The 27,518-nt window shown below is 43.7% G+C and overlaps 1 protein-coding gene across 2 annotated transcripts in view; it reads left to right on the forward strand.

The window, feature by feature from the left end:
* MYZAP (myocardial zonula adherens protein) overlaps positions 1-27,518 on the forward strand; it is a 145,674-nt gene that overhangs the window by 39,815 nt on the left and 78,341 nt on the right. For both annotated transcript variants that reach the window (XM_055435382.2, XM_088839649.1), the window contains exons 6-10: positions 1,083-1,235; positions 5,016-5,141; positions 6,103-6,231; positions 10,285-10,364; positions 11,790-11,895. In XM_055435382.2, the coding sequence (XP_055291357.2) occupies positions 1,083-1,235; positions 5,016-5,141; positions 6,103-6,231; positions 10,285-10,364; positions 11,790-11,895 (594 nt within the window). The remainder of the gene's footprint in view (positions 1-1,082; positions 1,236-5,015; positions 5,142-6,102; positions 6,232-10,284; positions 10,365-11,789; positions 11,896-27,518) is intronic.

The following is a 27,518-nucleotide window of genomic DNA, read 5'->3' on the forward strand; positions in this document are numbered from 1 at the left end:
TAGGAATTCTGGGATTGTGGAAGCTATTCCTCTGTAATGAGAGTTAAGCATGAAATAGCAACAATATTGATTTAAGCATTCCTGCTTCAGTGGGCACTCTGAATTAATAAGCGTCAGGCTTCTGAAACTTGTCAGGCACTTGTCACAGACTCTGTTCACTGGTCCTCCCTTCATCACCACCCTTCTCTGCCTGAGGGAGGAATGCAGCATCACAGTAGCCTCAGCCATGTGGTTCCTATTCTGGCAGCTCGTCTAAAAGTGCTGAAGTAAACAGCCAGTTTAAGAAAAAAGGGGGAATACCTCCTTTTTATAAAATATCTATTTTGCTTTCTTAGGAATTTGGAAAATGTAGAAGATTTTAACAGAGAAGAAAGTTAATCCCATTCATACTCCTGTCCCTAGTGAAAGCAGTTACTTGAATTTGGGAAACTCTTTTAGTCTTCCCCCTGTCTCCCTGGTGGCTCAGCAGTAGAGAATCTGCCTGCCAATGCAAGAGACCTGGGTTCAATCCCTGGGTTGAGAAGATCCCCTGGAGAAGGAAATGGCCACCCACTCCAGTATTCTTGCCGGAAGAATCCCATGGACAGAGGAGCCTGGTGGGCTACAGTCCATGGGGTTCCAAGAGTTGGACACAATTTAGTGACTAAACAACAGCAAGAACTACAACCTCCTAGTCTTTTTTTTCCAGGGCATTTGGACAGATGCTTATGCATTTTTTTTTTCAAAGTGGGATTCTTCTGTACTTACTGTTTTCAAACCCAATTTCTTTACATGTGAAATTATGTATCATTAACATTTTTCCTTGGAAAAGGGTTTGATCCATTTCCATCCATCCTAGGCAGTGGCACGTAGTGTTGGCAAGCAGTGATGGGGAATTATGGGGAAGTTGGCTGGCCCACCCAGTACAGGGCAGCAGACCTCCTGACCACCAGGGGGCCCTCAGGCGCTCTAATACCAGGGGCCCAGGCTTGTAGCTCCATTGCTGATGTCTCCCTCAGCGGTTAATGACAAAGGGATGTCCCGGTGTGGTCTGGCCCGTTTTCTCACAGCACTCGATCTGGTTTTTATTTTCATCCCATCAGAAAACCCTCGTGGATGTTACTTTGGAGAATAGCAACATCAAGGATCAGATCAGAAATCTGCAGCAGACGTACACAGCCTCCATGGACAAGCTGCGGGAGAAGCAGAGGCAGTTAGATGCAGCACAGGTTGAAAACAAGCTGCTGAAAATGAAGGTAAATACAGGAGCATGGATTTCCTGCTCACCTTTTCCTCCTCTTTCCTCCTCCTCCCCTCTCTCCTTCCATCATCAACTCTCCCATTTCATTTTCTCCTTTCTCTTCTCTGTTGGATTTTGTCACCCTTCTGTGGCCGACCCCGTAGGATTTGACCTGAAGGCACTGAGAAGGTTTCTGTGTTCAGAGCTGTCAGTGCAGATTGGGGGCACCCCATACACACCCCGTTGGGCTCTCCTGCCTTGATCCCAGTGGCCTCAGCTGCCGAGACCTCATCATGGCACTGCCCTTATGTACTGAAAGGGCCCTTGGGATGCCTGCAGGTTTGGGGCTTGAGGAGCTTCAGTGTTTGGGACTTTCCCAGTGGTCCAGTGGTTAAAAATCTGCCTGCCAAATGCATGGGATATGGGTTTGATCCCTGGTCTGGCAAGATCCCACATGCCGTGAGGCAACTAAGCCTGAGCACCGCAGCTACTGAGTCCTTGCTCTCGAGCCCGTGCTCCACGACAAGAGAATCCACTGCAGCGGGAAGCCTGAGCAACGAAACAAAGAGTAGCTCCCGCTCACTGTAGTTGGAGAAAACCCACGTGCAGCAACAGACCTAGCACAATCCCAAAATTGATTCTTTAAAAAAGAAGCTTCACTGTTTAGCTTCTCTTTTAGATCCCAAGGCCTTTTTGTCTGGTTTGAAAATGAAGAGCTGAGGGGTCCCCTGGAGGAAAATGGATGAGTGACCGAGGACTCTGGGCAGTGCCCTCCTGTCCCCAGGCCTGGCTTATTCTGCAGCTCACCCTCTAAGGCCCTGGAGGCCTCAGTGCTCCTTCCACACCTGAAGCGTGGAGCCCTCGCTCATCCGTGGGTCTGCTCCTGGCTCTGGTGAGTGTTCCTACCCAGTGCCAGGAGCAGAGCCACAAACAGCTCCCAGAAGTCACTCAACAAATTATTTCCTGAATGAATTTGTTTTCGTTTGAACCTGTGCTTCTCAGATTGTGTTCAACACAGCCTAGGCTGTTCCAGAGAAGAGTGCCTTGTGGGTTGTGTTCAGTTCAGTTCAGTTGCCCAGTCGTGTCTGACTCTTTGCGGCCCCACGAACCGCAGCACGCCAGGCCTCCCTGTCCATCACCAACTCCTGGAGTTCACTCAAACTCATGTCCATTGAGTCGGTGATGCCATCTAGCCATCTCATCCTCTGTCGTCCCCTTCTCCTCCTGCCCCCAATCTTTCCCAGCATCATGGTCTTTTCAAATGAGTCAGCTCTTCGCATTAGGTGGCCAAAATATTGGAGTTTCAGCTTCAACATCAGTCCTTCCAATGAACACCCAGGACTGATTTCCTTTAGGATGGACTGGTTGGATCTCCTTGCAGTCCAAGGGACTCTCAAGTCTTCTCCAACACCACAGTTCAAAAGCATCAATTCTTCTGCGCTCAGCTTTCTTTATAGTCCAACTCTCACATCCATACATGACCACTGGAAAAACCAGGACCTTTGTTGACAAAGTAACATCTCTGCTTTTTAATATGCTGTCTAGGTTGGTCATAGCTTTCCTTCCAAGGAGTAAGCATCTTTTAATTTCATGGCTGCAGTCACCATCTGCAGTGATTTTGGAGCCCCCAAAAATAAAGTCAGCCACTGTTTCACCATCTATTTGCCATGAAGTGATGGGACTGGATACCATGATCTTAGTTTTCTGAATGTTGAGCTTTAAGCCAACTTTTTCACCCTCCTCTTTCACTTTCATCAAGAGGCTCTTTAGTTCTTCTTCACTTTCTGTCATGAGGGTGGTGTCCTCTGCGTATCTGAGGTTATTGATATTTCTCCTGGCAATCTTGATTCCAGCTTGTGCTTCATCCAGTCCAGTGTTTCTCATGATGTACTCTGCATATTAGTTAAATAAGCATGGTGATAATATACAGCCTCGATATACAGTATATATACAGTATACAGTATATACAGACAATATACAATACACAAGAATATATGTTGTGTGCCCGCATGATTTATTGCATGAATCAGAGTATGTTTGGGAGTGAAAGGAAGTGTTGTTAAGAATTAGGGGAAGAGCCTGGGCCACATGGTCCTCTCCATAAGCGCTACCCACGGGGCAGCTGATGGGGAGGACAGGCTACTATCCCACACTGCGTGGTCTCCACGATGTCTGCCCATGGGCCCTGCCATCACCACCCACTTGGCCAAACACAGGCAGCTGGGGAGGGGAAGGAGCCAGGGAACTACATAGTCAGCTCCTCTCTGCTGTCACTTCAAACGGGGCTGTTCTTCTATTTATGCTTTCATCTATTGTATTTCTGCATAAGAGTTACTTCGGAGAAAAAGGGGTTTGTTGCTGAAGCGTTCTGAAGTGGCTGTTAGGAGTTTCTCCCTCGGGGCAGGATCTTTGTGCGGTCACTCATCCCACAGTCCATATTCAGTGTCCTCTCTCTGCATCCACGCTCCGCACACGTCTGCTGCAGTGCTGTGGTGTCACGGAGACCAAGCCTCTGACCCAGCCTGCAGTTGTGTTTTGGAGGCTAATGCTTTCCCTCAAAATGACAATTTAAGACGTGACAGTATGTCGCGTAACCTGGATGCAGTGTCAACAGGACATGAGGGACAGAGCGTGTTCTCGAAGTGGAGATGCAGCACAGGACACACTGGCTTCTTTCAGTTCGTGATAATCTCCGTTCAGGATTTCCCATGTTGTGGCTTCTTGGTACCAAAACTTGCCTAGTGATGAGAAAGGAGATGTAGAGGACATTGGGGGAGACTTTGGTCCAGTCTTTGGAATAAACATCATGTAACCTCTTAAGGTTGTAGTATACCTTGCTTATATAGAGATCAGCTACCCAGCTAACTCAGCTCTCTTCAATTAGCAATCAGCTGGAGGAAAGAGACACAAACACACTTTCAGAGGCATAAAATTAATGGCCTGAGCTTTACAGGCGAGGGCAGGGCCTAGGCAGAAAGGAAGCAGCAGCCACCCCCAACATATGCCTGCCTGCCCACTTTACTTTTTCTCATCTCCTAAGCTGGGTCTGTGCAAGCACCCAGGAGCCCCCAGATTAGGTTCTGCAAACCACATGGGAACATGTGTTGTTAAACTGATAGAATAAAATATGATAAAATTTCAGGAGCAAAATAACATTACACAGGAAAAGGCTCTGAAGAAAGGGGTTAATAAGACAGTGCAGGGACTTCCCTGGTGGTTAAGAATCCACCTTGCAATGTAGGGGACATGGGTTTGATCCCTGGTCAGGGAACTAAGATCTCACGTGCTGTGTGGCAACTAAGCCTGACCTCTGCAATTACTGAGCCTGTGTGCCACAACTAGAGTCCATGTGCCACAATAAAAGATCCCACATGAAGCAGCAAAGATCCTGTGTGCCCTAAGACCCAACGCAGCCAAATAAAAATAAAGAAAAAAATAAGACAGTGGAGCACATTTTAGAGAGAATTCAGTTTTAAAACAGTTAGATTTGAGGTGCAGTGTTGATAGAGAAGTATGTTTCTACCTTGTGAAAAGTCACTCGTGGAACACCTTTCCCTGATAATATTAATATCAAGTAAATAAGTTTACAGGCCTACTTCTAATGTTCCATGCACCTGCTCATCCCTTTTCCTTCTTCTGTCTCTTTCCCCATCAGTTCCTGCTGCCTCTGTCCCCTGCAGAGCTGTGGCCCCTGGGCCCACTCCTCTGTGAGTTCATGCTTGACACATACACAGTATAAGGTGCAGATTCGCCAGAACCTGCTGAAGCTGTGGCTCTGAAGTGAGTCTCTTTGCAGGTGGAATCCTCCCAACAAGCCAACGCGGAGGTGATGAGAGAGATGACCCGGAAGCTGTATAGCCAGTATGAAGAGAAGCTGCAGGAGGAGCAGCAGCGGCACAATGCAGAGAAGGAGGCTCTGCTGGTGTGTATGTCCCACCTGCTGACGGAACAGCCAGGGCGTGTTGGGTGCATTATTGTTGGTGAGCTTTAAATGGGAAGGTGTGTGCTCAGGGGTGAGTTAGTGGACTCTGACATGGGTTTAGTATGTGCCCACTCACTCCTCTCCCTTCTCCCTCCCTTCCTTTTCTTACCTTCGTCCCTGCTTAAAAGAGACCTCAATCTCTGCCTCTCGGTCCACCCCTTTCTCCAGCCAGTCTGACCATTTGCCAGCATCCAGGCTGATCCCGGCTTACCTGCAGCTGTGCGCTTCCTCACCGCATCTTCTCCTCCTTCCCTGTCCCCATCCTGCTATGCTCCCTGGGAGTCTTCAAGATGCCAGCATCTCCACGAATGAAGTCTTTCCCCCTCACACAGCTGCAAGTGTCCCCTGTGCGGGGGAAGCCCATTCTCTCTGTTCTCTGCTGTGGAATTCTCTGGTCCCTGTTATCACAGCTGGGCTGTGCATCTCCCATCTTGGCTTCTCTAGCAGAGCATCAGTTCCTTGAGGACAGGGACTCGATCTGCCTCATCTTGTGTCCTCACAGGCTTGGTACACATGCTGAATAATTGACGGAGTTGGTGTTTGGGAGAAAGATCTGGGCAGTCTGCATTCAATTCCACTTCCAGCCCTAATTCCCTTTTTGTTGTTGGCAAATACAGTGATACTTTGAGCATCTTGTCAGGGGATAAATAACATTTGTAGGCTCTTTTTTTTCTTCAAGGGAGAAAAAATGGCAGAAAGATAACTAGGCCTTTGCAATGTGCCTTTTATTCATTGGTTAGAACCAGAATCATGGAATTTGAGTTCATGATTCTCTGAGACTCTTCTAGGCTGCCGGGTCATGCTTCTAAAGAGACAAGATGATTTAGCAAGGCCTGAGCTGTTTGAACCCTGATTGGTAGTGACTGCGTGCTCTGCTGAGAAGAGTGTGTTTCTTTTGCAGGAAGAAACCAATAGTTTTCTGAAAGCCATTGAAGAGGCCAATAAAAAGATGCAGGCGGCAGAGATCAGCCTAGAGGAGAAGGACCAGAGGATCGGGGAGCTGGACAGGCTGATTGAGCGCATGGAGAAGGTAACACAGCTTGGAGCCTGTGGGCCCCTTGCCCAGCCTCCCTGTAGGTAACAGCTCCCCTCAGGCCTGCCCACAGGTGTGAGAAGCCCTCACCACAGATCCCTCTCATTCCTACAACATGTGACTTGAAATAACAAAGACAGAACTATAAAATAAAGTATATGGATGTAAAGCCATTATCTTCCAATTAAAAATAAATCTAGAAAAAAAAGAAACAGCAAAAAGTAAAGTATATGGAAGTTCCACCAAGTCCTAAGTGTTCCTGTGTTGAAAATTTTGATGCTTCTAACATCATTACATACAAAATTATTTACAGAAATTAATCTTTTAGCAGAAATTAATCTTTTGCTCGGGCCCTCAGCATGAACTTAGTTTACTTGGCAGGCAGTCAAGCCCTATTTCCACATTAATCGACACTCCAAGCCAGTTGTTTCTGGGACCAGGGTCTGAAGGGTTGGTTGTGCGTCAGAGTAGGGGACATTGCTCTCCGTGGGTGGGGGTGGAGCAGGGAGAGGCCTGCAGAAGACAGAAGCTTAGCTGGGATAATGAGCCAGTCTAGAGAGAGGGAAGAAATGAGGTGGGAAGTGGAGAGAAGAGGAGAGGTGGGAGGGAGGAAAGAGATAAAGGAAGAAAGATGAATGGAGGGTGACCTTTACCAGGTGACAGCTGACTTCTAGGGGAGAGTGGTGGTTGAGGACTAGAGCTGTGGCTGGTTCTAGGAAGTGGCTCTCTAGCTGTGTGAGTTTACAAAAGAGAGGGGGCCAGCCAAGACCACCCCTTGGCATCCTGTGACCCACACTGGACACTGAGAATCCCCAGGTCAATGATGGAGGGAGGGGGAATGACAGGGGAAGTAGGGTCAACAGCTGGGCTTCCGGCTGGTTCCAAGAAGAGGGCTGACCTATGATGTCTGTGGCCTGGTGCCCTCTACACTGCTCTGATCAGGAAGGTGGGAATAGCCTTAAACAGAGCTGCTTGGCTGGCCAGGGGGATCTTCTTTTAGGTCATATCTTTTGAGGGGAGGGACTTGAACAAATGAAGAGTCAGTTACAATTTCACCTCTACCCTCTGGGAAAGCAGAATCCTATCTTGTCTTGAAGAGAAGGTCAGTGGCATGGTTAGGGCTGACGTCAGTACTGGTTGTAGATGGCGGTTGTAATGATTGGGCAGTGAAGGCATTTTCTAGAATGCAGGCGAGCTTTCCCCTACATGGCCGCTGTCCTGCAACAACCGAAGGTGCTGGTTAAAGCACACTCCCCCTGAGTGACAGGCTATCCTGTAGCAAACAGGAGCCAGGTGAGCGGGTGGTCTGGGGAGGGGTGTGGGCAGGGAAACCCTCTCGCAGAGAGACTGTCCATGTTTTAGAATCACACGAACCTAGGGTTTGAGTCTTGCCTCTCTTTCTAGTTGCAGGAAGTTTCTTGACTCTTCCAAATTCAGTTTCTTCTTCTGTAATATGTTGATAATAGTAATTCTTATTCTTAGGCCTTTTGTGAAGAGTCAACAAGAAAAATCCAGGCCAAATGTTAAGGGCAGGGCCTGGCATATATAGAGTAGGGGCTCAAAAAATGTGTGGCTCTGATTTTTAGGTTGTGACTTGCATAAATGTCTGTCCCTCGTGTCAACTTTTTTTAAATTTTTTTCCAGCTGGACCTGTTCTATAGCTTAGTTTCTTTGTCTCCTTGGGCTTCTGGAAAGTTCCCAACATTTTCCCACTGATGTCCATGTGGAGCCTGTGTGGGGGTGTGTGGCTCGGGGGCTAGGGTGGTAGTAAGGCTGGTGCTCCCTCCCCGTGGTTGTGTGACATAAAATGTTCCCCACATTTTAAAAAGCTTGGTTTTTTCTTCAGTGATGGAGAATCTGTTGTCCTGTCTTGTAACTTTTCTCATTTAGGCTAGCAAAATGCTTGCTTTAGGTAGCTAAGATTAGATATGCCCATTTACTGTTTTTCGCCCTTCACGGCTAATCTGTGAGAGCAGGAACCATGCCAAACCTCTGTCACACACTGTGAACAGCATGCCTACAGAGTTTGTATCCTGTTCTCACATATTTTAGGATTTTTCTCGAGGACAAACCATGTGCTTTTGAATGGCTTCTCTGCTATACCCCTTAGTTTACTGTTTCTGAACATTGTGTCCAAAACAGCTTTCTTTTTTTCTTGGTCAGTTAAAGTCTTTTAAGGAGTGTGTTCTATCAGAGACCCTTCTGCAGAATAGATAGTACTCTATGCCTTGATCTTGGTGGTCGTTACACCAGGTAATGTGAATACAGATGTGCCAAGTGATTGTGCAGTGTCCACTTAAGATTTGTTGTACCTCAACTTAGGAAAATATCAAAATTTAAAGTATACTGTAAGCTAGGCCTTGCCCTACTTTATGACAGCTTTTTGGGGAGTTGGAGCGAAGGCTCACTTGTTAAGAATTCGTCACTATTATTTCAGGGCTCATGTAAACTTCCAGCCAGTGGCAGAAACCATGGGGACAGTTAGTCTGTGCATTCACTTGTAGAAATTTAACAGAAGTAACAAAACCCCATGAAAAACTTGGTCTCCCTTCTTTATTCTGAATATGTCGATGATAACATACCCTTCCTTCCAGAGTGTACTGCTTCCCACTCTGACCCTGGTCTGCCACTGCTGACAGCTTCAGAAGTTGTGGGAGTTCAAGTTTCAAGGATTTGTTTTAATATTCGGTGGGAAAGAAGTTTGGGATCTGTATAACTAGTCAGAGCTTGTTGGGCACAATTTCTGAGGGTGAAGATGAGACACAGCCATACTTAGAGAAAGCCCTCAAGCAGAAGAGTCTCCTTTCAATTAGTAAGCAGGATTTAATAAATTTCATTTTAAGGAAATTTGTCATACTAATAGTTGTAATGTATTTCTGGTGCAATTTTGGTGGTAATGGGCGCTATACCTTTATTAATATTTTTCACTTTGTTCAAATAAATAAATGTCCAGATTCTTTTCACTTTTTTAATGTAAACTAAATTTATATAGAAAATGTGTGCAAATCTTCTTACAAAATATTTATTTATTTGACTGCATTGCGTCTTAGTTGTGGCATGTGGGATGTAGTCCCCTGACCAGGAATCAAACCCGGGCCCCCTGGATTGGGAGTGTAGAGTGTTAGCCACACCGGACCACCAGGGAAATCCCTGTACAAATCTTACGTGCACAACTTATTGGTTTCCTATTGATACTGCAATCATTTACCAATTAGTGGCTTTAAAACATCATAGAGTTACCATCGTTAGTTTAGGAGGTCAGAAGTCCTAAAATCAAGGTGTGGGCAGGGCTGTTGGGAGCTCCAGAGGAAAATCCATTTCCTCGCCTTTGCTCCCTTTGAGAGACTGACTGTATTCCTTGGCGCATGGCCCCATCCTCCAGCTGCTAAGTCAGCATTATAGCAGCTCCCAGCTTGTGTCCATCTCTTGACTCTAACCCTTCTTCCTATAAGGGCCCAACCAGATAATTCAGGATAATCTCCCCATTTCAAGATTATTAACTTAATCATGTTTGCTAAGTTCCTTTTTCCACGTAAGGCAACATGTTCACAAGTTTCGGGGATTAGAATGTGGATGTCATTGCAGCACATTTATTCTGATTTTCACGGTATGTTTTTACAAGTAAACACAGCTGTGTAAACACTACCCCAGTTAATTTATAAAATATTACAGAATTCCAGACCCTCCTGAGGATTCAGAAAGTAATCAAGAAATTTGTAGTATTATAGGCCACTGATTTAGAGTATTGATTATCATTATTTAGAACTATAAATTTTCATAAGACATCTGAGCCTGGGCTGATGAAATAGTTTTTAAAAAATAAATCTTGAATGGCTTACCCATGGTATTTGTCTCTAACTCATAAATACATCTATAAATACATACTAGCAAATTTGAAATTTTGAGATTTATTTGGACTCTGGTGAGTGAGCGTATAAAAGCCCATAGGTGTCACATAGATTTGAACTGACTAGTATTGGAGTTGCTTGCTGTACATTCTCTAGCTAACTTGGGATCCATCGGTTAAATATTAATGTCTGTCTGTCTTAGGAACGCCATCAACTTCAACTTCAACTCCTAGAGCATGAAACGGAAATGTCAGCGGAAATAACCGACTCTAACAAAGAAAGGTAAGATATCCTGTCCTTTGTCTTATAATGGATTTAGAAGGTGGACACACTGTGTTTGTGTGGGCTCACTTGGTCCTTGCATTTTCATTCGTTTGGTCATCACTCATTGCAGACTGATAACATGTAAAACACTGGACTGGGAGCTTCCAGCCACATCTTGCAGCCCAGGAGTGGTTGTTAGAACAGTGGAACACGTCAATGCCTGTCGCTAGTGCCAAAGTTCTGTCTATAAATGTTCCCCATAACCTTGAGCTCCACAGGATGCACCTTGTTGATGAGAAAACTCAACAGTGACTAATACCATTGCCGTGGAAACAGATTTTACAATGTCTTTGTTTCCAAACATTCTTCTGTGAAACCTTGCCTTGTCCCTTGGCTGTGAGTGTATAAAGCCCTGCATGGGAATGCAGGAGCAATGAACTGCCTATTCTGGAAACCAGAAGGCAGAAAGTCCACACATGGCCCTCTAGTGAAGGGAAACGAGGTTGGCATGCGCTGAGCATTTGAGCAAGTTACTTAGTCTGCCTGAGATCCTTTGCTTCTCTGTAAAGTAAGAATTCTTTTTTAAAGTGGGAGGAATTAAAGTGATACTAATAGTACCCATCTCATTGGGATATTATTTGTGAGAGAACTGTTGGCTGTACTGCCTGCCACAATGTATACTGAAAAATACCTGTTCTCCTTCCTCTTACGTGACATCAGAGTTTGCAGAGTTCTAGGAATTTTCCCTAGTCTTTAAGGTTGTGCTAAGGAGGGACCCAGCAGAAATGGGAAGTGGTAAGCAGACCACCAGACCCTTTGTCCGTGATCTAGTTTAGTGGCCCCAAAGAAAGAGTCCATCTGCTGGTTCCTTGGGTTTATTTGAACCAAGTAGAGTCTGAGGATAATCTGTGCTGGGTTTTTTTTTTTTTTTTTAACATGAAATACTTTCTGAGGTAGTCTGTTCTGTTTTGATGGAGGAAGGGTGTTTCAGCATATTTCCCATTTTTCTCAAATGATGTGTGGAACAACTGTAATTCCTGCCTTCCCAGGACGCTGCCACTTGATTTCAGATATGTTGTTGTGTTGCTAGACTCTTCTCTGTTTTCCTAATTGTGGCAATTACTGGATGTTCCAATGTTGTATTAACCCCCAAAGAAACAGTCTCTCATATCTGTTAAGTGGTGCAAAGAAAATTCTCTCTCAGCTCTTGGGAGGTAAAGTAACTGTCTTTACACAGGGTGAAATTTGCAAGTGGGAACTTGAAAAAGGGTCCTGTGTTCCTTCTCCAGTGGGGTGCTTGGTCAGTGGTTAATAAACTAGGATACATGCAAAGTAGGAAGAGTGCATCTTGTTCTGGGCGGTGTTTCTTTCGTGCGGTGACTTTGTGTGCTGGTGTTGTTGCATTGGTCGAGGTTCACTGGTTCTGTCTTCTACCTGTGTTAGGTATCAGCAGCTGGAGGAGGCATCAGCCAGCCTCCGGGAGCGGATCCGACACCTAGATGACATGGTGCATTGCCAGCAGAAGAAAGTCAAGCAGATGGTCGAGGAGGTAAGTCCTTGTGAAGGGTCATGGGCGTGAGATTGCTTCCTGTGGTGGGGACTCTTCAGCCTCAGAGACAGATATGACTCTCAGCTCTGTCTTTTATGGTTCGCAGTGAACTAGCTCAGGCCACTGCTGTCTTGGCCCAAGGGAGAAGCTCCTCATATGTCCCCTTTGGACTAGTGATGATCCCTCTAAAAGAGGGCTCTCTCCAGATCAAAAGGTTACAGTTAAGAAAGCTGGGAGGTATATTTCATAAGTTCACCCCCTGTGCAGGTGGGTGCCTTCAGCTCAGGGACCAAAGGGTCCTTTTTCTCTTTAACTGTATAGTATGAAAACAAGGTACATGCTTGCTAATTGTTGGACATAGTTTACTATCCTGTTTTTCTAAATGAAAAAACAGGTAAGTTGAACATTTCTATTTCTCTAGGAGGAAAAAAGCATTTAAGTTGTGTTATAGTTACCTGTCTCTCTCTTGTGGTGATGCTCCATAGGAGAAAATCCATGCTGTGTACAACATATTATCTTTTTCTTACTCAATTAAAAAAATCAGAAACAAAAGCAATTAGTACTAACAAGGTTATAAGGCTTCCCTAGGGGCTCATTCTCTAACTTGCACAGAAAAGGTTTCGTTTTAATTAAACATTTGGTTGGCGGCAGAAAAACTGAAAAAAGCATTATATGTGCTTATATTAAGCACAACTCTGAAAAGTTATTTGTTAATGGATTATTAAAATGAAAAGTATCTAGTTCTAATAATTTATACATATGATAGAAGATTAAACATATATATATATATTTTTAATTAACCTCTAAAATGTTGGAGCTATGAGTGGGGCTAAAGTCAGGGAATTGTGAGGGTGGGGAGGGACACCTTTCTTAATTGTGTGTAGGATAAACACACATTAGATAAAATCTTCACCCAAATGAGAAACTCACTTACACAGTGTGACTGGCCCGGGTGGAATAGAATAGGAGAAGGGGGAGCAGGGGCTCAAATGAGGAAATCCTGATGCAGTTTCACTGTCCCTTGGCCCGGCTGGGCAGGAGCACTGCCAGCAGCAGTGATGGGCAGGTCTTGCCCGGTATTGGCACTGGGTAGATGTCAGGGATGTTTCCGAAGGAAAAGCATCACTTTGTCATAGTTAGCATCTCAGGAACCATGGCAGTCAGACTGTGGCTTTTCTGCTTCTGACTTCACACTCATGGTGTCTGGGCCCAGCTGCCCCTCATTTCCCCAAGGGGCTCCTTGGCAGTGGCATACTCCATTTCTCCCGCCTCTCCTGCTGTCTGCATTGTTTCCCTGTCTAATACTAGAGAACGGGTGAACAAAACCTCATGTGCATTGGCTTCTGATTCAGTTTTCATCTGTAAGGGTTTAATGATTGGTCTTTTTTAAAAAATAATTTTATTTATTTTTTGGCTGCGCTGGGTCTTCGTTGCTCTGGGCTTCTATGGGGCTTCTCAAGTTGCGGCGAGCAGGGCTACTCTCTAGTTGCAGTGCGTGGGCTTCTCACTGTGGTGGCTTCTCTTGTGGAGCAGGGGCTCTGGGGTGCGTGGGCTTCAGTAATTGTGGCAGGAGGGCTTAGTAGCGCGATTCCTGGGTTCTAGAGCACAGGCTCAATAGTTGTGGCGCACAGACTTAGTTGCCCTGAGATCTTCCCCAGCCAGGGATTGAACCTGTGTCTTCTGCATTGGCAGGTGTATTCTTTACCACTGACCACTGGAAGCCCTGATTGGTCTTTTTAAAAAGACATTTTCAAGTTTAGAATTCTAAGTTACTTCTGGAATCTAATAAACATACCGATTTGAAAGGAGTAGGGGAATAATTAGGGCTTCCCAGGTGGTGCTAGTGGTAAAGGACCTGCCTGTTAATGCAGGGAGGCATAGAGTTGGGAGTTAGATTCTGGAGGAGGGCATGGCAACCCACTCCGGTATTCTTGCCTGGAAAATCCCATGGACAGAGGAGCCTAGCAGGCTGCAGTTCATAGGGTTGCAAAGAGACACAACTGAAATGACTTAGCACAGCACAGGGAAGTATTTATATATGCAAATAAGGAAGCATCTAAAGATCACTGTCCATATCTTGCTTTAGTGTCTCTGATGTAGTATCTCCCAAATATAGCTGTTCTAAGTGCCGATGGTGTGGTCTGAAAGACCCAGCCATTGAAGTGAAATAGCAGGCTGAAATTTAGGATGGCATCATCAGAGGCCAACTGGGGCCAGCTGGGTTTCAACAGTTAGATGGAGACAGAGAAAGAGAGCTTTAATTCTAAATTTAAACTAAAAATTACTTCTATCAGGTAATAAGAATTAAAGTATTTGTCTTGTACACCATGTTAACTCATACAACAGGAGGATGGTTTAAAATCTCAATCACTGTAGCCAATTCTTTTTTTAAAAGTTAGAAACATGGAAAAGGGACACATGAGCACACTGAGAAGCCCAGGATGAGGTTGGAAAGTATTAGAACTCTAGTAATCCAGGGAGTAGTTGAAGGACTTGGACGGGAGATGGCCACGGGGAGACGTGAGAAGGGAGTTCACATCTTAGGGAAACGGTCATGGAGAAGAGGTAGTATATTTTCATTTGTATTGCAATGCAAAGCCAGATTGGAGCCACTGGGTGGCACTTGCAAAGAGGCACATTTCAACTTTCTGTTCAACATAAAGGAAACATTTGTAGTACTGGCTGCTCTGATAGGTATTTAGCCCTTAATCAGGTATGCATTTATGAGGAGAGAAGACGAGATAGAAACTCTTTATATAAAGGATTCTCTATTGTTTACTAGGCTGTGCTGTTGGTAGGATCTCAGCCTTTTCACTGCTTTGCATAATGAATGAAATCAGCAAAGATATACTAAATTTGGACCAAATTTTGAAAAGTCTAGATGGCTGAATTAGTCATGTGGAGTCCTCAACTCTGGCTTGAGAAGAGAAGTGCCTTTCTATTTGTGAACTCCAGCCACCCAGACATGGAGGCAAATTTGACTGGAAGATAGAGGCAACCTTTACATGTCGCCAGTGTTAGGGACGGTTTTCCCTCTCTTCCGTGCAGTGTGAAAGCCTGTCCCTGTGATGGCTTCATACTCAACAGGGGCAGGAATCCAGTCGCCATCCCTTATTGCTGTCATCTGAGTTATAGTGTCTGTGAAGAAAGTTAGTTTATTAAAATGATAGGCTTTCTTCTTCTCAAAACATCTAGGTATTATTACTGAGGTTCTTTGAATCCTGACATGTTAAGCAGTGTATTTACTTCCACTCCAGTGGAGTGTAATTTCTTCGTAATATACTAAATAAAAATTAACCAATCTTGGTATTGCCATCCTTAGCTCAATAATGATTTTTCATTGTGTGGGACAGTACACTTCCACAGGGATTTGTGCATGTAGAAGGGGGCCCTTTTGAAATGAAAGATTAATATATATCTTATAGGGCCAAGTTCTTCAGAGAAGGCAATGGCAAGCCACTCCAGTACTCTTGCCTAGAAAATCCCATGGATGGAGCAGCCTGGTAGGCTGCAGTCCGTGGGGTCGCTAAGGGTCGGACACGACTGAGCGACTTCACTTTCACTTTTCACTTTCACACATTGGAGAAGGAAATGGCAACCCACTCCAGTGTTCTTGCTTGGAGAATCCCAGGGACAGGGGAGCCTGGTGGGCTTCCATCTATGGGTCACACAGAGTCGGACACGGCTGAAGTGACTTAGCAGCAGCAGCAGCAGCAGCAGGGCCAAGTTCATTGAGAAAAGATACAGAGTATCTTGTGCGAAGTGTGAGAGCAGATACCCCCACTTTGCTAGATCTTTGTACTCAATTAAGTCTCCTTTTGTGCTGTTTATCAGCGATTGGTCATCTCCCTCCCACCACTAGTTCTTCTGACTAGTTCTGGATCTGACAAACAGACACACACACATGCCCAAATATGCCCCTTTTAGACTTTAAAGAGTTTTCCAGAAAATACAGAGGCACTGAAAAAAATAACAGTCATGAAGAAACTCATCCATCCATTTACCAGATCCCTGCCTACACTTTCTCTTTGCTGGGGCTGGGCACCAGTAGGTGGCAGGGCAGATAGTGGCTCTGCCCTCATGGATCTTACTATCTGGTGTTAGCTGAGTTCCAGTCATCCTTGCTCTTGGGCTTCAGTCTTCTGTTACCAAGCTGTCTTGGGACTGGGTCTTTTGTCTCAGTTCAGGTAGAGTTCTTTAGCTTGCTGGTAAAGGACACAGGAGATCAGGGATGAGCTTATGGCTGCAAGAAACCTGCAGCCCGAGCAGTGAACACCTGACATATCTTGAAGTATCTTCAGTCAACAGGGCGTTGACACCTCTTTCCCTGCTCTCATCAAGGCCCAGTCCCCTGCCAATCAAAGCAGCTTTCTGCCCAGGGGAAAATTATCTGGAGGAAAACAATTAAAAAAATTTAAATTCTCCCGTTTAAATGGATCCACCATTTGTTAGCACACAATTTATTTTAAAATTCTTGTGTGGTGTGGTGTGCTGAAATGTACAATGCAAAATATGTTTTCACCAAGTACCCTGTGTTTAGAGGATTCAGAGTGCTCTCCCTCACTGATAATTAGCCACCTGGGGGAAGGGGAAAGGAGCCGCGGCGATGAGCCCACAACCCTAATCCGCTCAATTACCCTGTTTCCAGATCATGTCCCACGAGCTCTTCTCCAGATTTAGTCTCCGGCTCTTTGGAAGATAACAAAATGGTAGCCTGCTCTGGGTTGGAAGCAGTTGCTTTCATTGTTCGTGGTTAGAAGAACACTTGTACTATCTCTGCTGGGAAGAGGTGGTGTGTATGTGTGATGAGCTGATGAACAAAACACGAAGGACATGCTGTTGAAAGGAAAATGTGATGATGTAGGGCTCTTACTTGTGGAAACACCCACATTCTGTAACCTCAGCTTCTATGGCCTGACACTACAGAGTCAAGAGAACTCCAAGACCCACAGAGTATTTCTAGCAACATGGGTTCCTAGACATCAAAGAAGGAACTGTGGTTGAAAGATAGTACTAAAATATAATTTAAAAGTGCCAGGTGGAGGCTGGTCCTAAGATCTTGGAGATTGAAGCCTTATTTCTGGAAAAGCTATCAAGGACACCTGCCAAGGAGATGGGAAGCAGGCTCGAAGAACTCCAGTGGTCCGGGAGGAAGTGCTCCCCACCTGATCACACCCCAGGAAATACAGAAGCAGCCAAGTGTCTCTGTCGCTTGATTATATTTGTATGTGGGAAGTGGCCCTGAGGATGTCATAGTGCTGAATCAAGATACAACATTAGTCAACTTAGCACTCTCCTTGTTTAAGTACATTTGGTTTTCTTCCATCACTGCGAATACATAGCTCAACTCACTTCATGAAAAGAAGTATATCTGATGGAAAGAGAAATGTATTTGGCTGAAATATCCATAACATCTTATGGGAAAACCGAACAAACTTTTTGACCCATCCAATATATTGATGTGAAATATACTTCATGCATGCTGTATCTTTATAGAGGCCTTGAGACAGCCACAGGCCCTGGTATCTCAACTAAACAGTGTTGCTGAGAATTGTAGTAGCAGCAGTGGTAATAATAGTCAATGGGTGGTATTAGCCTAGTAATGGAGTGAGTTCATCAAGGGGGTGGGTGTCATTTAGACGTTGAGTAGTTTTTTCCACTCCATCCACTTCTCTGTGGCCAAGTGGGCAGGTAAATGCTTTCTAGTCAGTAGCTGGCTTTGGTCTTTCGTTTAGATGTTTCTGTGCAGCAGAAAGGGAGCACATGGATAACTTCGTACTTGAGTAGGGAACTGGTGATGCAGTTTTACTCCCCACCAGTGTTCTGTTTGAATGCAGATCCCCAGATACTCTGCTGGGTTTCCCAACTTCCACCAGGGAACTTGGAGTCAGATCTGAGAATCGCTCATCTAGATATCACCATAGCATAGGGACCTACATTGTTTCTAGAGCTTCCGTTACTGCCCTCGTGTTTTTCAAAGTCTATGGTGGAAAAGTTATTAGCATTTGTTCTAGTGGAGCAGACTCGCGACTCAGCTTCAAAAAGTGAAATAATATCAAACCAGGGAATGTAATGACTTCCAGAGAAAGTGGGGCCCCCATGTGGACCTCAGTCCTAGGACTGTGTGCTCTTGCCCTGCCCTGGGAGTTCCTTCTCTCTTTTGGGCCATGGGTAGTGTCCTGGGGCCAGATGAGCCTTCTGTTGTGGGGCAGAGAGTAAGTGAGGGGCTGAGACTGTCTGTGAGGCCCTGAGAGTGCCTCTGAAATTTTGCCTTAACTAGATGACCCATGCACCTCTGCCTTGGCCTGATGCTGGTTCCTGGGCTGGTTGGGGACCTCCTTAGATCTGGGTCCCCTACCTCCCAGGACCTCCCTCCATCTGCTCCTCCTTGCCTTTGCCCATATCCCTCAGTTCACCGCTCCTGCCAGGACAGCGATATGGTGTGAACTTGACTTACTACATCAAACATGAGTTAGGTGCTCAAACCCTGCCCACCCCCAACTCACACTACCACCCCATTCCCAACCCTAAATTGGATCCTCAGCCCTGGACTCTTTTTTAAGACTATACTTTTGTCCTAGGGCCGCTCACACTCCTGCCCAAAGGAGATACTACTCACAAGCTGAGGCCGAATTTACAGTAGTTGAAAATGTTATATAGTTTTCCATTCTGGTGTTTAACACTGTATTAGCCACTTCTTGATTTAAAAGTCGTAGATGGTTGATCTAAAATATGAAGGTTTTAGAAGGTGTCAGAAAGCTCACACAGATGTAAACCTTTTTTCTATGCATTATTGAAATATTGCAGGTTCATTGTATTGCTGGTACTGGTTAATGTATTCATGATTCGAGCTGTCCTTTCAAGGGAGAGGGTCTTTTTTTGTAAATGTCATTGAACCCACTTTCTGTTTGTTGAAATCATTTCTGATTGGCTCAGATATGTTTCTCAGAGACTTGGAAGCTCACAGTTCCTGAGACTGTGCTTCTCATCCGAGTACCTCTCAGAGAGTCGGTGTTTATCGTGTTGCATGGCTGTGCATCTCGACCTCCCATACCACGTTAATTCTCTGTGGGCGGTATTATCAGCACCATTTTTTAGTAAAGGAAACTGAAGCTTAGTCTTAAAAATATAAGTTGCCAGTAGCTTCTCCACAAGTGATGACGGTGCTAGGTCTACACCCAGATTTGTGACTCCAAAACTAGCCTCGTTCTTTGCTTATTTTTTTTAGCAGTTGGAGAAAATTATAATTTTTTCTTGTTGTTTGGCCTCACTGCACAGCATGTGGGATCTTAGTTCCCTAACCAGGGATTGAACCTGTGCCACCTGCATTGGAAATGTGGAGCCTTAACCACTGGACCACCAGGGAAGTCCCTGGAAAAAATTTTTAAATATGGAAAATAATAAAAATAAAACCCATGTACTCTCTTCTGGAATTGAAGGATATTAATATTTTGGCATATTCTGTATTTTTTTCTAAATAAAGAACTTTAAACAAGTTCTCATTTTACTCCTCCCATTTCAAATCTTTGTGCTTCTTACCCTCCACCCCATCCTGCCCCAGTGCTTCCTTCAGAGGCAACTGGCCTCTATCCAGACCATGTTTCTCTGCTTTTATTACACACACATATATTTATTGTCAATATATAGCTTAGTTTCTTTGTTTAAAAAGGTATGCAGGGAGTTTCCTGGTGCCCTAGTGGTTAGGATTTGCGCTTTCATCAGCCCCTGGTCGGGGAACCATCCCACATGCTGTGTTGTGTGGACAAAATACAAATAAATAATAAAACAGTGTGTAAAATTTTATGTATAGTGTATAAATACATTTTATTGTATTTATTTTGAAACTTACTCTTTTACCCAATTTTGTTTTTGGTGTTGTTCCATATACTAGATCTTAATTATTCATTTTGATGGCTCTCTAATATTCTACTATCTGAATATATTATAATGTATCTTCTTGATAGACATTGAGCTTGTTTCCAATTTTTTATTCTTTTACAAACAATACTGTACATTTGTGTCTATGCTTATCGAGGGAATGAATTTAGAGGAGGAATTGCTGGGGACTGGGTTTGGCACAGTCTGCCTTCTGTCACTCTCCAAAGTGTACATAGACTTCTACCTGTCACGTATAAGGGCAGATTTCCCCACATCTTCACCACCTCTTAGACTATAATTTTAGCCAGTTGTGAAATAATATTTCTTTGGCTTAGTTTTAATTTGCATCAGCCTGGTAACTGCTCATTACAACTAGAGAAATTGACCCTAATCTTCTCAGCAGTCAGGCTCCCATTCTTATAAATTGGTTGTTCACATCTTTTGTTCATTTTTCCGTTTGGTGGCTTTTCTTTTTTCCTGCTGATTTGTAGGAATTCTGTATCCTGACAATATTAGTTGTTTATCAAAAAATATTTGCACGCTATTATCTTTTCCCAGTTCATGGTTTTTGGTTGTTTATGGGGTTTTGTATAATATACACGTTTAAAAATTTTTTGTTATAAAATTATCAGTCTTTTTGTGCTGTGTTGTGTGTCTTGTTTGTCATAAGTTTTAGAGTCTACCACATTCTTGCCCATCATTCTTCCTTACTGTTTTTCTCCATAACACTTTATCATCTTGTGATATATCCTTCACTTACCAGTTTTGCTTGTTTATGTATTGTCTCTCTCTCTCCACTGGAATGTAAGCTCTCTGAGGGCAATGGTTTTTGTCTGTTTCATTCATGTCTGTATCCCCAATACTTGGAATAGTCACTGGTATATAGCAAGTGCTCAATAAATTTTATTGAACAAATAAAGAATAATCTGTGTGGAATTTATTTTTTGTGTATATCATATGAATAGAAATTTCACCTTTTATTCCCTCATGGAAGGCTCGTTTCTCTAACACCATTCATTGAATAGTCCATCTTTCCGCCACTGATTTTTTTCATTCAGCCTTTATCAAGCTGAAGTAATTTCCTTTGTGCCACTGTCTTTATATATTCCCGTTCCCGTGTCTCTGTGCTAAAGTTTGCAGGAAAGTCAGCCCTCCACATACAGCAGTGGGAATGGGGGTAATGAAGTGCTGCTGCTGCTGCTGCTGCTAAGTCACTTCAGTCGTGTCCGACTCTGTGTGACCCCATAGAAGGAAGCCCACCAGGCTCCCCCGTCCCTGGGATTCTCCAGGCAAGAACACTGGAGTGGGTTGCCATTAGGCCCTGTTTATGGAGAGTGCTTTTCTGATGGGTCAGCCAGTAAACATTTAAGAAGTACCTTTTATGAACCAAATGCAAAGATAGACCTGAGTCCTCAAAGCCGTCAAAGGATTTTCTGGTTGACATTAAAGCTGTTATAACTCAAGGCAGAATGTAAGGGTTGAGCAGGCAATGAGCTGTGTGCTGAGGACATAGAAACTGGAGAACACAGTGGTTAAGTTTGTAGGCGTCAAGTAAATTAAATCTGTCTTTGCATTCTGCCTCTGCTTCTCACTGGGCTTTATATCTTGAGCAATTTACTTATCTTCTCCAACATTTAATTTCCATATCAAAAAATGTGAGTGATGATAATAATACCTGCTTCAGGGGTTGTTGATGGAAAGAATGTACACTAAGGGCGTGGGTCAGTGCCTGCAAATACTCACTAATTCTAGGGTGCATGGAGAAACTTTAGGGAGGAGGTGATACTTGACTGGGTCTTGCAGTTGCAGCACGGGTTAGATTTTTCTAGGCAGGGATTGAGTAGGTGGAAAAGGACATGCCAGACTAGACATAGAATCAATTAAAAGCACAAACATGAAGGCCAGAAAGTATAGGGTGAGTTCAGTGAGCAATATTCCAGTTTGAGTGCTCTGTAATGATGACAGGGCGTAATGATGCAGAGGCTGGAAATGTAGGTTGAGCCTAACTGTGGTGGGTTAGCAGCAACAACCCTAGAAAACGTCCTTTATTTCTCAGCTCCTAATTCCTCGATGGCTCCCCTTTGCCAGTGCCTCTGGCAGGGGTTTCTTGAAGAATCAGAGAGGAGAGGGGCAGGAAGGGCAGCTCAGAGGCTCCCTGGAGAGTCCTGGTCAGTGCAGGTGAGGGTCCATGTTTCAGGGCATCTGAACTTTAGGAACAGGTGTTTGTGTGATGCGCACCTGCGTGTGTGTGTGTGTGTTTCATTGATGCCTCCTTTATTTTTGTTTTGTTTTGTCTTAGAATCGACACAATTAGTAAACAAATCTTTTTGTTTAAATTTTTTTGGAATATAGTTGATTTACAATGTTGTGTTAGTTTCAGGTGTACGGCAAAGTGAATCAGTTATACATATACATATATCCCCTCTTTTTAAGATTCTTTTCCATGTAGGTCATTACAGAGTATTGAGTAGAGTTCTCTGTGCTATACAGTAGGTCCTTATTAGTTATCTAGTTTGTATATAGTAGTGCACATCTATCAATAGGAACCTTTTTTTAAACCACCTTTTTTTCTTTTTTAGCATCAGCTTTGTGTCAAGTCTGGAGCTGGGTGCTTCTGTATACAGGCCTACCTCAGAGATACTGAAGGTTGGGCTCCAGACCACTGTAATAAAGCAAATATTACAGTAAAGTGAACCACATGAACTTTTTTGTTTCCCAGTGCATATAAAAGTTATGTTTATACTGTAGTCTATTAAGTGTACAATAGCATTATGTATTATAAAATGTATAGGCCTTAATTAAAAATACTTTATTGCTAAAAAATGGTCACTAACCATCATCTGGGGCTTCCCTGGTGGCTCGGTGGTAAAGAACCTGTCTGCCAATGCAGAAGATCTGGGTTCCATCCCTGAGTTGGGAAGATCCCCTGGAGAAGGAAATAGCAACCCACTCCAGTATTCTTGCCTGGAGAATCCCCCTGGACAGAGGAGCCTGGCGGGCTACAGTCCATGGAGTCTCAAAGAGTCGGACATGACTAAGTGACTAAACAACAAAAACAGAAGCATCGTGTGAATCTTCAGTGAGTCTTAATCTTTTTGCTGCTGGTGGAGGATTTAAAATATTGTGAGAATTATCAGAATGTGACACAGAGATACAAGGTGAGCACATACTGTTGGAAAAATGGTGCCGACAGACTTGCTCAATGCAGGGTTGCCACAAACCTTCAATTTGTGAGCAATGCGGTATGTGTAAAGCAACATAAAGTGAAGTGCAGTAAAACGAGTTATGCCTGTACCTTCTCTGATTGTTTAGCCTGAAACATTTCTCTCCCTGGATACTCCTGTTCAGTGTATGGTCTTTTGTCCCTGATACCGTGTCCATCCAGGGAAGCTTAGAGGACTCTCCTTCCTGCTTTCCCACCTCACCTTCCTCTAAAGTCACAGAGGAGAAAAGAGCAGCCCTAAGACGTAGGGCCCCAGCAAACCATCTGTAAAAGAAGGTATTGCCTGCCAGTGTTCTTCCCTGCCTGGCCTAATTTGCAGGCAGCACTGCCGAGATAGGCCGTCATCACAGGGAGGACAGAGGCCACCCTCTGGACCTCAGGCTGGTGTGAACAGAAGAGCCCAGGCCTTGTCATCAGAGAGACATGGGTTTAGGTCTCAGCCCGGCCAGCATCAAGCTGTTGGGTGACCAGCTCTCCTGGTTTGCCTGCAAATGAGAAGATTCCTGACACATGAGACTAACAGGCCAGCTGGGACGGGCTGGCCCCTCTTAGTCCTGTGGTCTGAACCTTTCCCTCACCCCATCGGCAGATGGCTGGTGCATCCCGTCTCTGGGTAGCAGGGGAACCAGACATCACTTGCCTGCTCCCCTGTTGTGCTAACTCGTGCACTTCTTTCTCCATATGCTCATTCCCTGCAAGTGGAGACGGGTTTCCCTGACTCACGGCTGTGTTCCTGGAATCTGCCACTGGGTCACGGCTGATGTTGAGGAGTGAATGAACAGTGAAACTCTAGGAACCCCAGTTCCTTCGTCTATGGGAGTAATGACTCTGAGGGTTGTTTCTGAGAATAATGAGCTAAGTCAGCAAAAGCCCTGATACCCAGTATGCTCTTTTTCTTCCTTGCCAGTGAATGCTCTCTGATTGGGATGCCAGTTTATCCATCCTTCACTGATGTTTGTATAGTCCAGTTATGAGTGGGTACCCAGGAGATTCAGGGGGCTGGTTCTTCTGTAGAAGTGGGGTGATCTTTAATATAAGATAGAAATCAAACCAAATTAGATTACTTTACCGCAGAAGCCAGTTTCAACTGATCCTTTAGAATAGTATAGTTCTATGATTATATATTACTTCAAACTTAATAGAAAAAAATTGATTAAAATGTGTGCCCTGTTCATATCTGGCCTGGCTGAATGCCACAAGACACATTAATTGAAAATGAATTTCTCCAAACCCAATCAAACATCATGAAGATGAAAAATGTACCTTTTTCCCTCCGTTCCTTCATTGATTTTTCATTTTCCCCACTCAGAGCTTCATTTAGCAATTTTTCAGTTTCGTTTTGTTGTGGCCTTAATTCATCCCTCCGCTCCCCCCAAAATGAGATAATGCGCCATTTTCCATGTCCTTTTAAGCTGTCCTTTCATGCTGCGTCAGTCCAGGGCAGATCCTCGTCTTGTTATAGGTCCCTGTGCTGTATCATTTTTTAAGAAAAGAAGGTAACCTTATGTTTAAATTCTTTCTGTGGTGGTTTTTGCCAAAGGGAATGTACTTAAAAAAATATATAACTATGACATTACACTGTTACAGCACTTATAAAATAGAATTAAGAGAAATTAGCAAAAAAAAAACAAAAACAAAAACAACCTTTTCAGAGGAAGAGTATAAGGTGTCAGTTGTTCTCAGTTTTCCTGGTGAGGTGTTTGGGCATCAGACACGATTCCTATTTTGTTGAGAGAAATGGAGAAAACTATTTGCCAGATCACAGCATGTTGAGCTGAAAACTAGGCTGGGTTAGGACAAGAGGGAGCAAGGGGAGGTGATAAAAACCCCGGGTGAGTTCTAGAAGATTCTTGCCTGTCCTGTGCCAGCCATAACCCAGTCAGTCCACTGGGTCTCTGGGTAACTGGGGGTTCATTGTGGGTAACAATAATAGGGATCTTCAATCTATTTTTCTGTCAAATTTTCAAATAATTGAACAGCATGCATTTCCCATGAAAAGTTGAGAAAGACTCACATTCAAGTATCCTATTGCTTCACTTTGACCTAGAATTCAGAATTCTGGTTCTCTCATTTTGATTAGAGGCTTTGATTAGCAGGTATCCATTTTTGGTATATTTTCAATGGGAAAATGACTTCTTTCTTTACCAAGGTGGTTTAAAGTAGAAAGTCTTTTTATTTGTTTGTTTTATAACTTGCTTTATTTTTAACATCTTTCATGTCAAATCAGGGTTCTATACCATTCATCTTAATGGCTTTATGGGTTCATTGGAAAGAGTAACAGAATACAGAGGTACTGGTGATGGAGGTTTGGAAGCTTTTTATTAATGTGTTGAGTTTCATGATAAGCACACACACAAATACCAGCCATCACACTGATTTTGAATAAAAGTGCTTGGTTTACTTTACTTGACTGTTCTTAAAATTAGAATGAAAGCAAAACAAATTTCAGAGAAAATAAGCAATAATATCATAAACTTAGTTTGGATTAAAAAAATATAATTCCTTACTCTTACATGATTTTAAACAATTTAATTCAATGTGACAGTTTTAATGTACCTTCTAATATCATGCCCCGTTTCAGTGTATCTCCTGTTTTATGAAAGGCATTTTCAGATATATGTATATTATCATTTTCTAGCTGGTAAGAGAAAACACCCTAAAGCATAATTTCTTAAAAAAAAAGTATCAAGTGCTATCTAGTATTTAATACTTATTTGCTGCTGTATTTCTTATATTCATTCATTTTTCTCCACATTGCCAACCTCCGTACTGAGTTATGTTTCATGAGTCTTGCACAGTCGGGTACTATTCACATCCTTTTAATTATAGGCTATATCACATTCTGACATCTAACACGAAATGACCCGTGTCTTTTGTGTCTGTCACCAATGTGAAAAAATTCCAGGAAGCCGACAAGCCTTGCAGCCTCCGGGGGTTGTTGTGAATCCATAAGAGGACCTTACTGAGTTTTTGTATAATTTCATTTTAGTATGGTTGACATACAAGGTCCTTTTGAAAGAAATTGGGAGGGATCCTTTCACTATAGGAATCTGTTTCCAAAGCAGTTTATAAAAATGTGTGGATGGATAGCAGTGATTTTACCTCCTAAGAGGACTGCTCTTTCGTATAAGATAATCAATACACTAAACATCTATACCCTGTGGGCTTGCTGTCTGGTGCAAGGGGAAGATCTAAACAGACCGTGGTAGTGGCAGTGATGGTTCCTGCTAGGGGTTTGCTTGAAGGGCTGAAATGAACAGAGACAGATGTAAAGGCAGCCTGGAGGACTTGGCAAGAGCTAGCCTGGGAAGTGACTGTGGATTACTTCTGCCAGCAGATTTCCTGGTGAAGAAGGGGATGGAGGGTGGGAGCCCATGCCTGGTGAAGGCACCAGCTGGGGCCGCTGTGTTCACAGTACACTCAGGGGATGGAGTGGCTTCTTCGTAGGGTTCATTTTGGGCCAGAGCTGGCAGGAAAGGAAACTGGGGAGATAAAGTGGGACCACAGCAGAAGCATCTCATGTCCACACTAGGGAACTGGAACATTAGACCGCTTGGGAGGGTTGTTCTGTTACTGTTTTCTTTTATTGAAGTGTAGTTTGTTTACAATGTTGTGTTAGAGTCAGGTGTTCAGCAAAGTGATTTGGTTATATATAACCAATTCTTTTCTATTATAGGTTATTACAAGATGTTGAGGATAGTTCCCTGTGCTATACAGTACGTCCTTGTTGTTTATCTGTTTTATATATAGGAGTGTGTGTGTGTGAATCCCAAACTCCTAATTTGTCCCTCCCCCTTAGAAGCTTGGGAGGGTTTTTGAGTAAGAGAGCATCTCTGAAGTAGAGCCTAGACGTGGACTTGGTCCTGGTGACTCAATTGTGGCTAAAGAAGAAAATCTGTTACCGTTTTAGAAACTAGATGACCCCCTAAACCCGCCTTAAATATCAAACTGGCCTGTTCGTGCATGATCAGTTAGGCTACAAGGCATATATTCAGTTTGAATTATAAAAAAAAACCAAAACACTTGCTAATGAAGACAAAATTAGACATCAGTTCAGTGAGTTAGCATCAGGTAAAAGGTTCTAGATTTTACCAAGATGGGTTTTGGTTCTAGATTTTACCAAGATGGGTTTCTTCCCTTTGTTCTATAAGAGGGTTTACTGTTTGATTTTTTAGATTAATTAATTGATCTCTGGCTGTGTTAGGTCTTAGTCGAGGTACTCAGGATCTTCATTGTGGTGTGGGAGCTTCTCTCTAGTTGTGGTTTGTGGGATCTCTAGCTGACGCGCCTGGGCTGAGTAGCTGTGACCCATGGGCTTAGTTGCTTTGTGGCATGTGGGATCTTAGTTCCCCAACCAGGGATTGAACCCATCTTCCTTGTACTGGAAGGTGGATTCTTAACCTGGATCATCAGGGAAGTCCCCCTGCTGTTTGATATTTAAATTTAACTGTTTCAACAAGATGACATTCTTGGGTAAGTAAGATAGAAGCACTTATTGTCCAGACTTCATCTAATTTCTTGT

The sequence above is a fragment of the Moschus berezovskii genome, chromosome 9 (assembly GCF_049115385.1).
Source record: "Moschus berezovskii isolate FMDL1 chromosome 9, NW_MosBer_1.0, whole genome shotgun sequence".
NCBI classification, from domain to species: Eukaryota; Metazoa; Chordata; class Mammalia; order Artiodactyla; family Moschidae; genus Moschus; species Moschus berezovskii.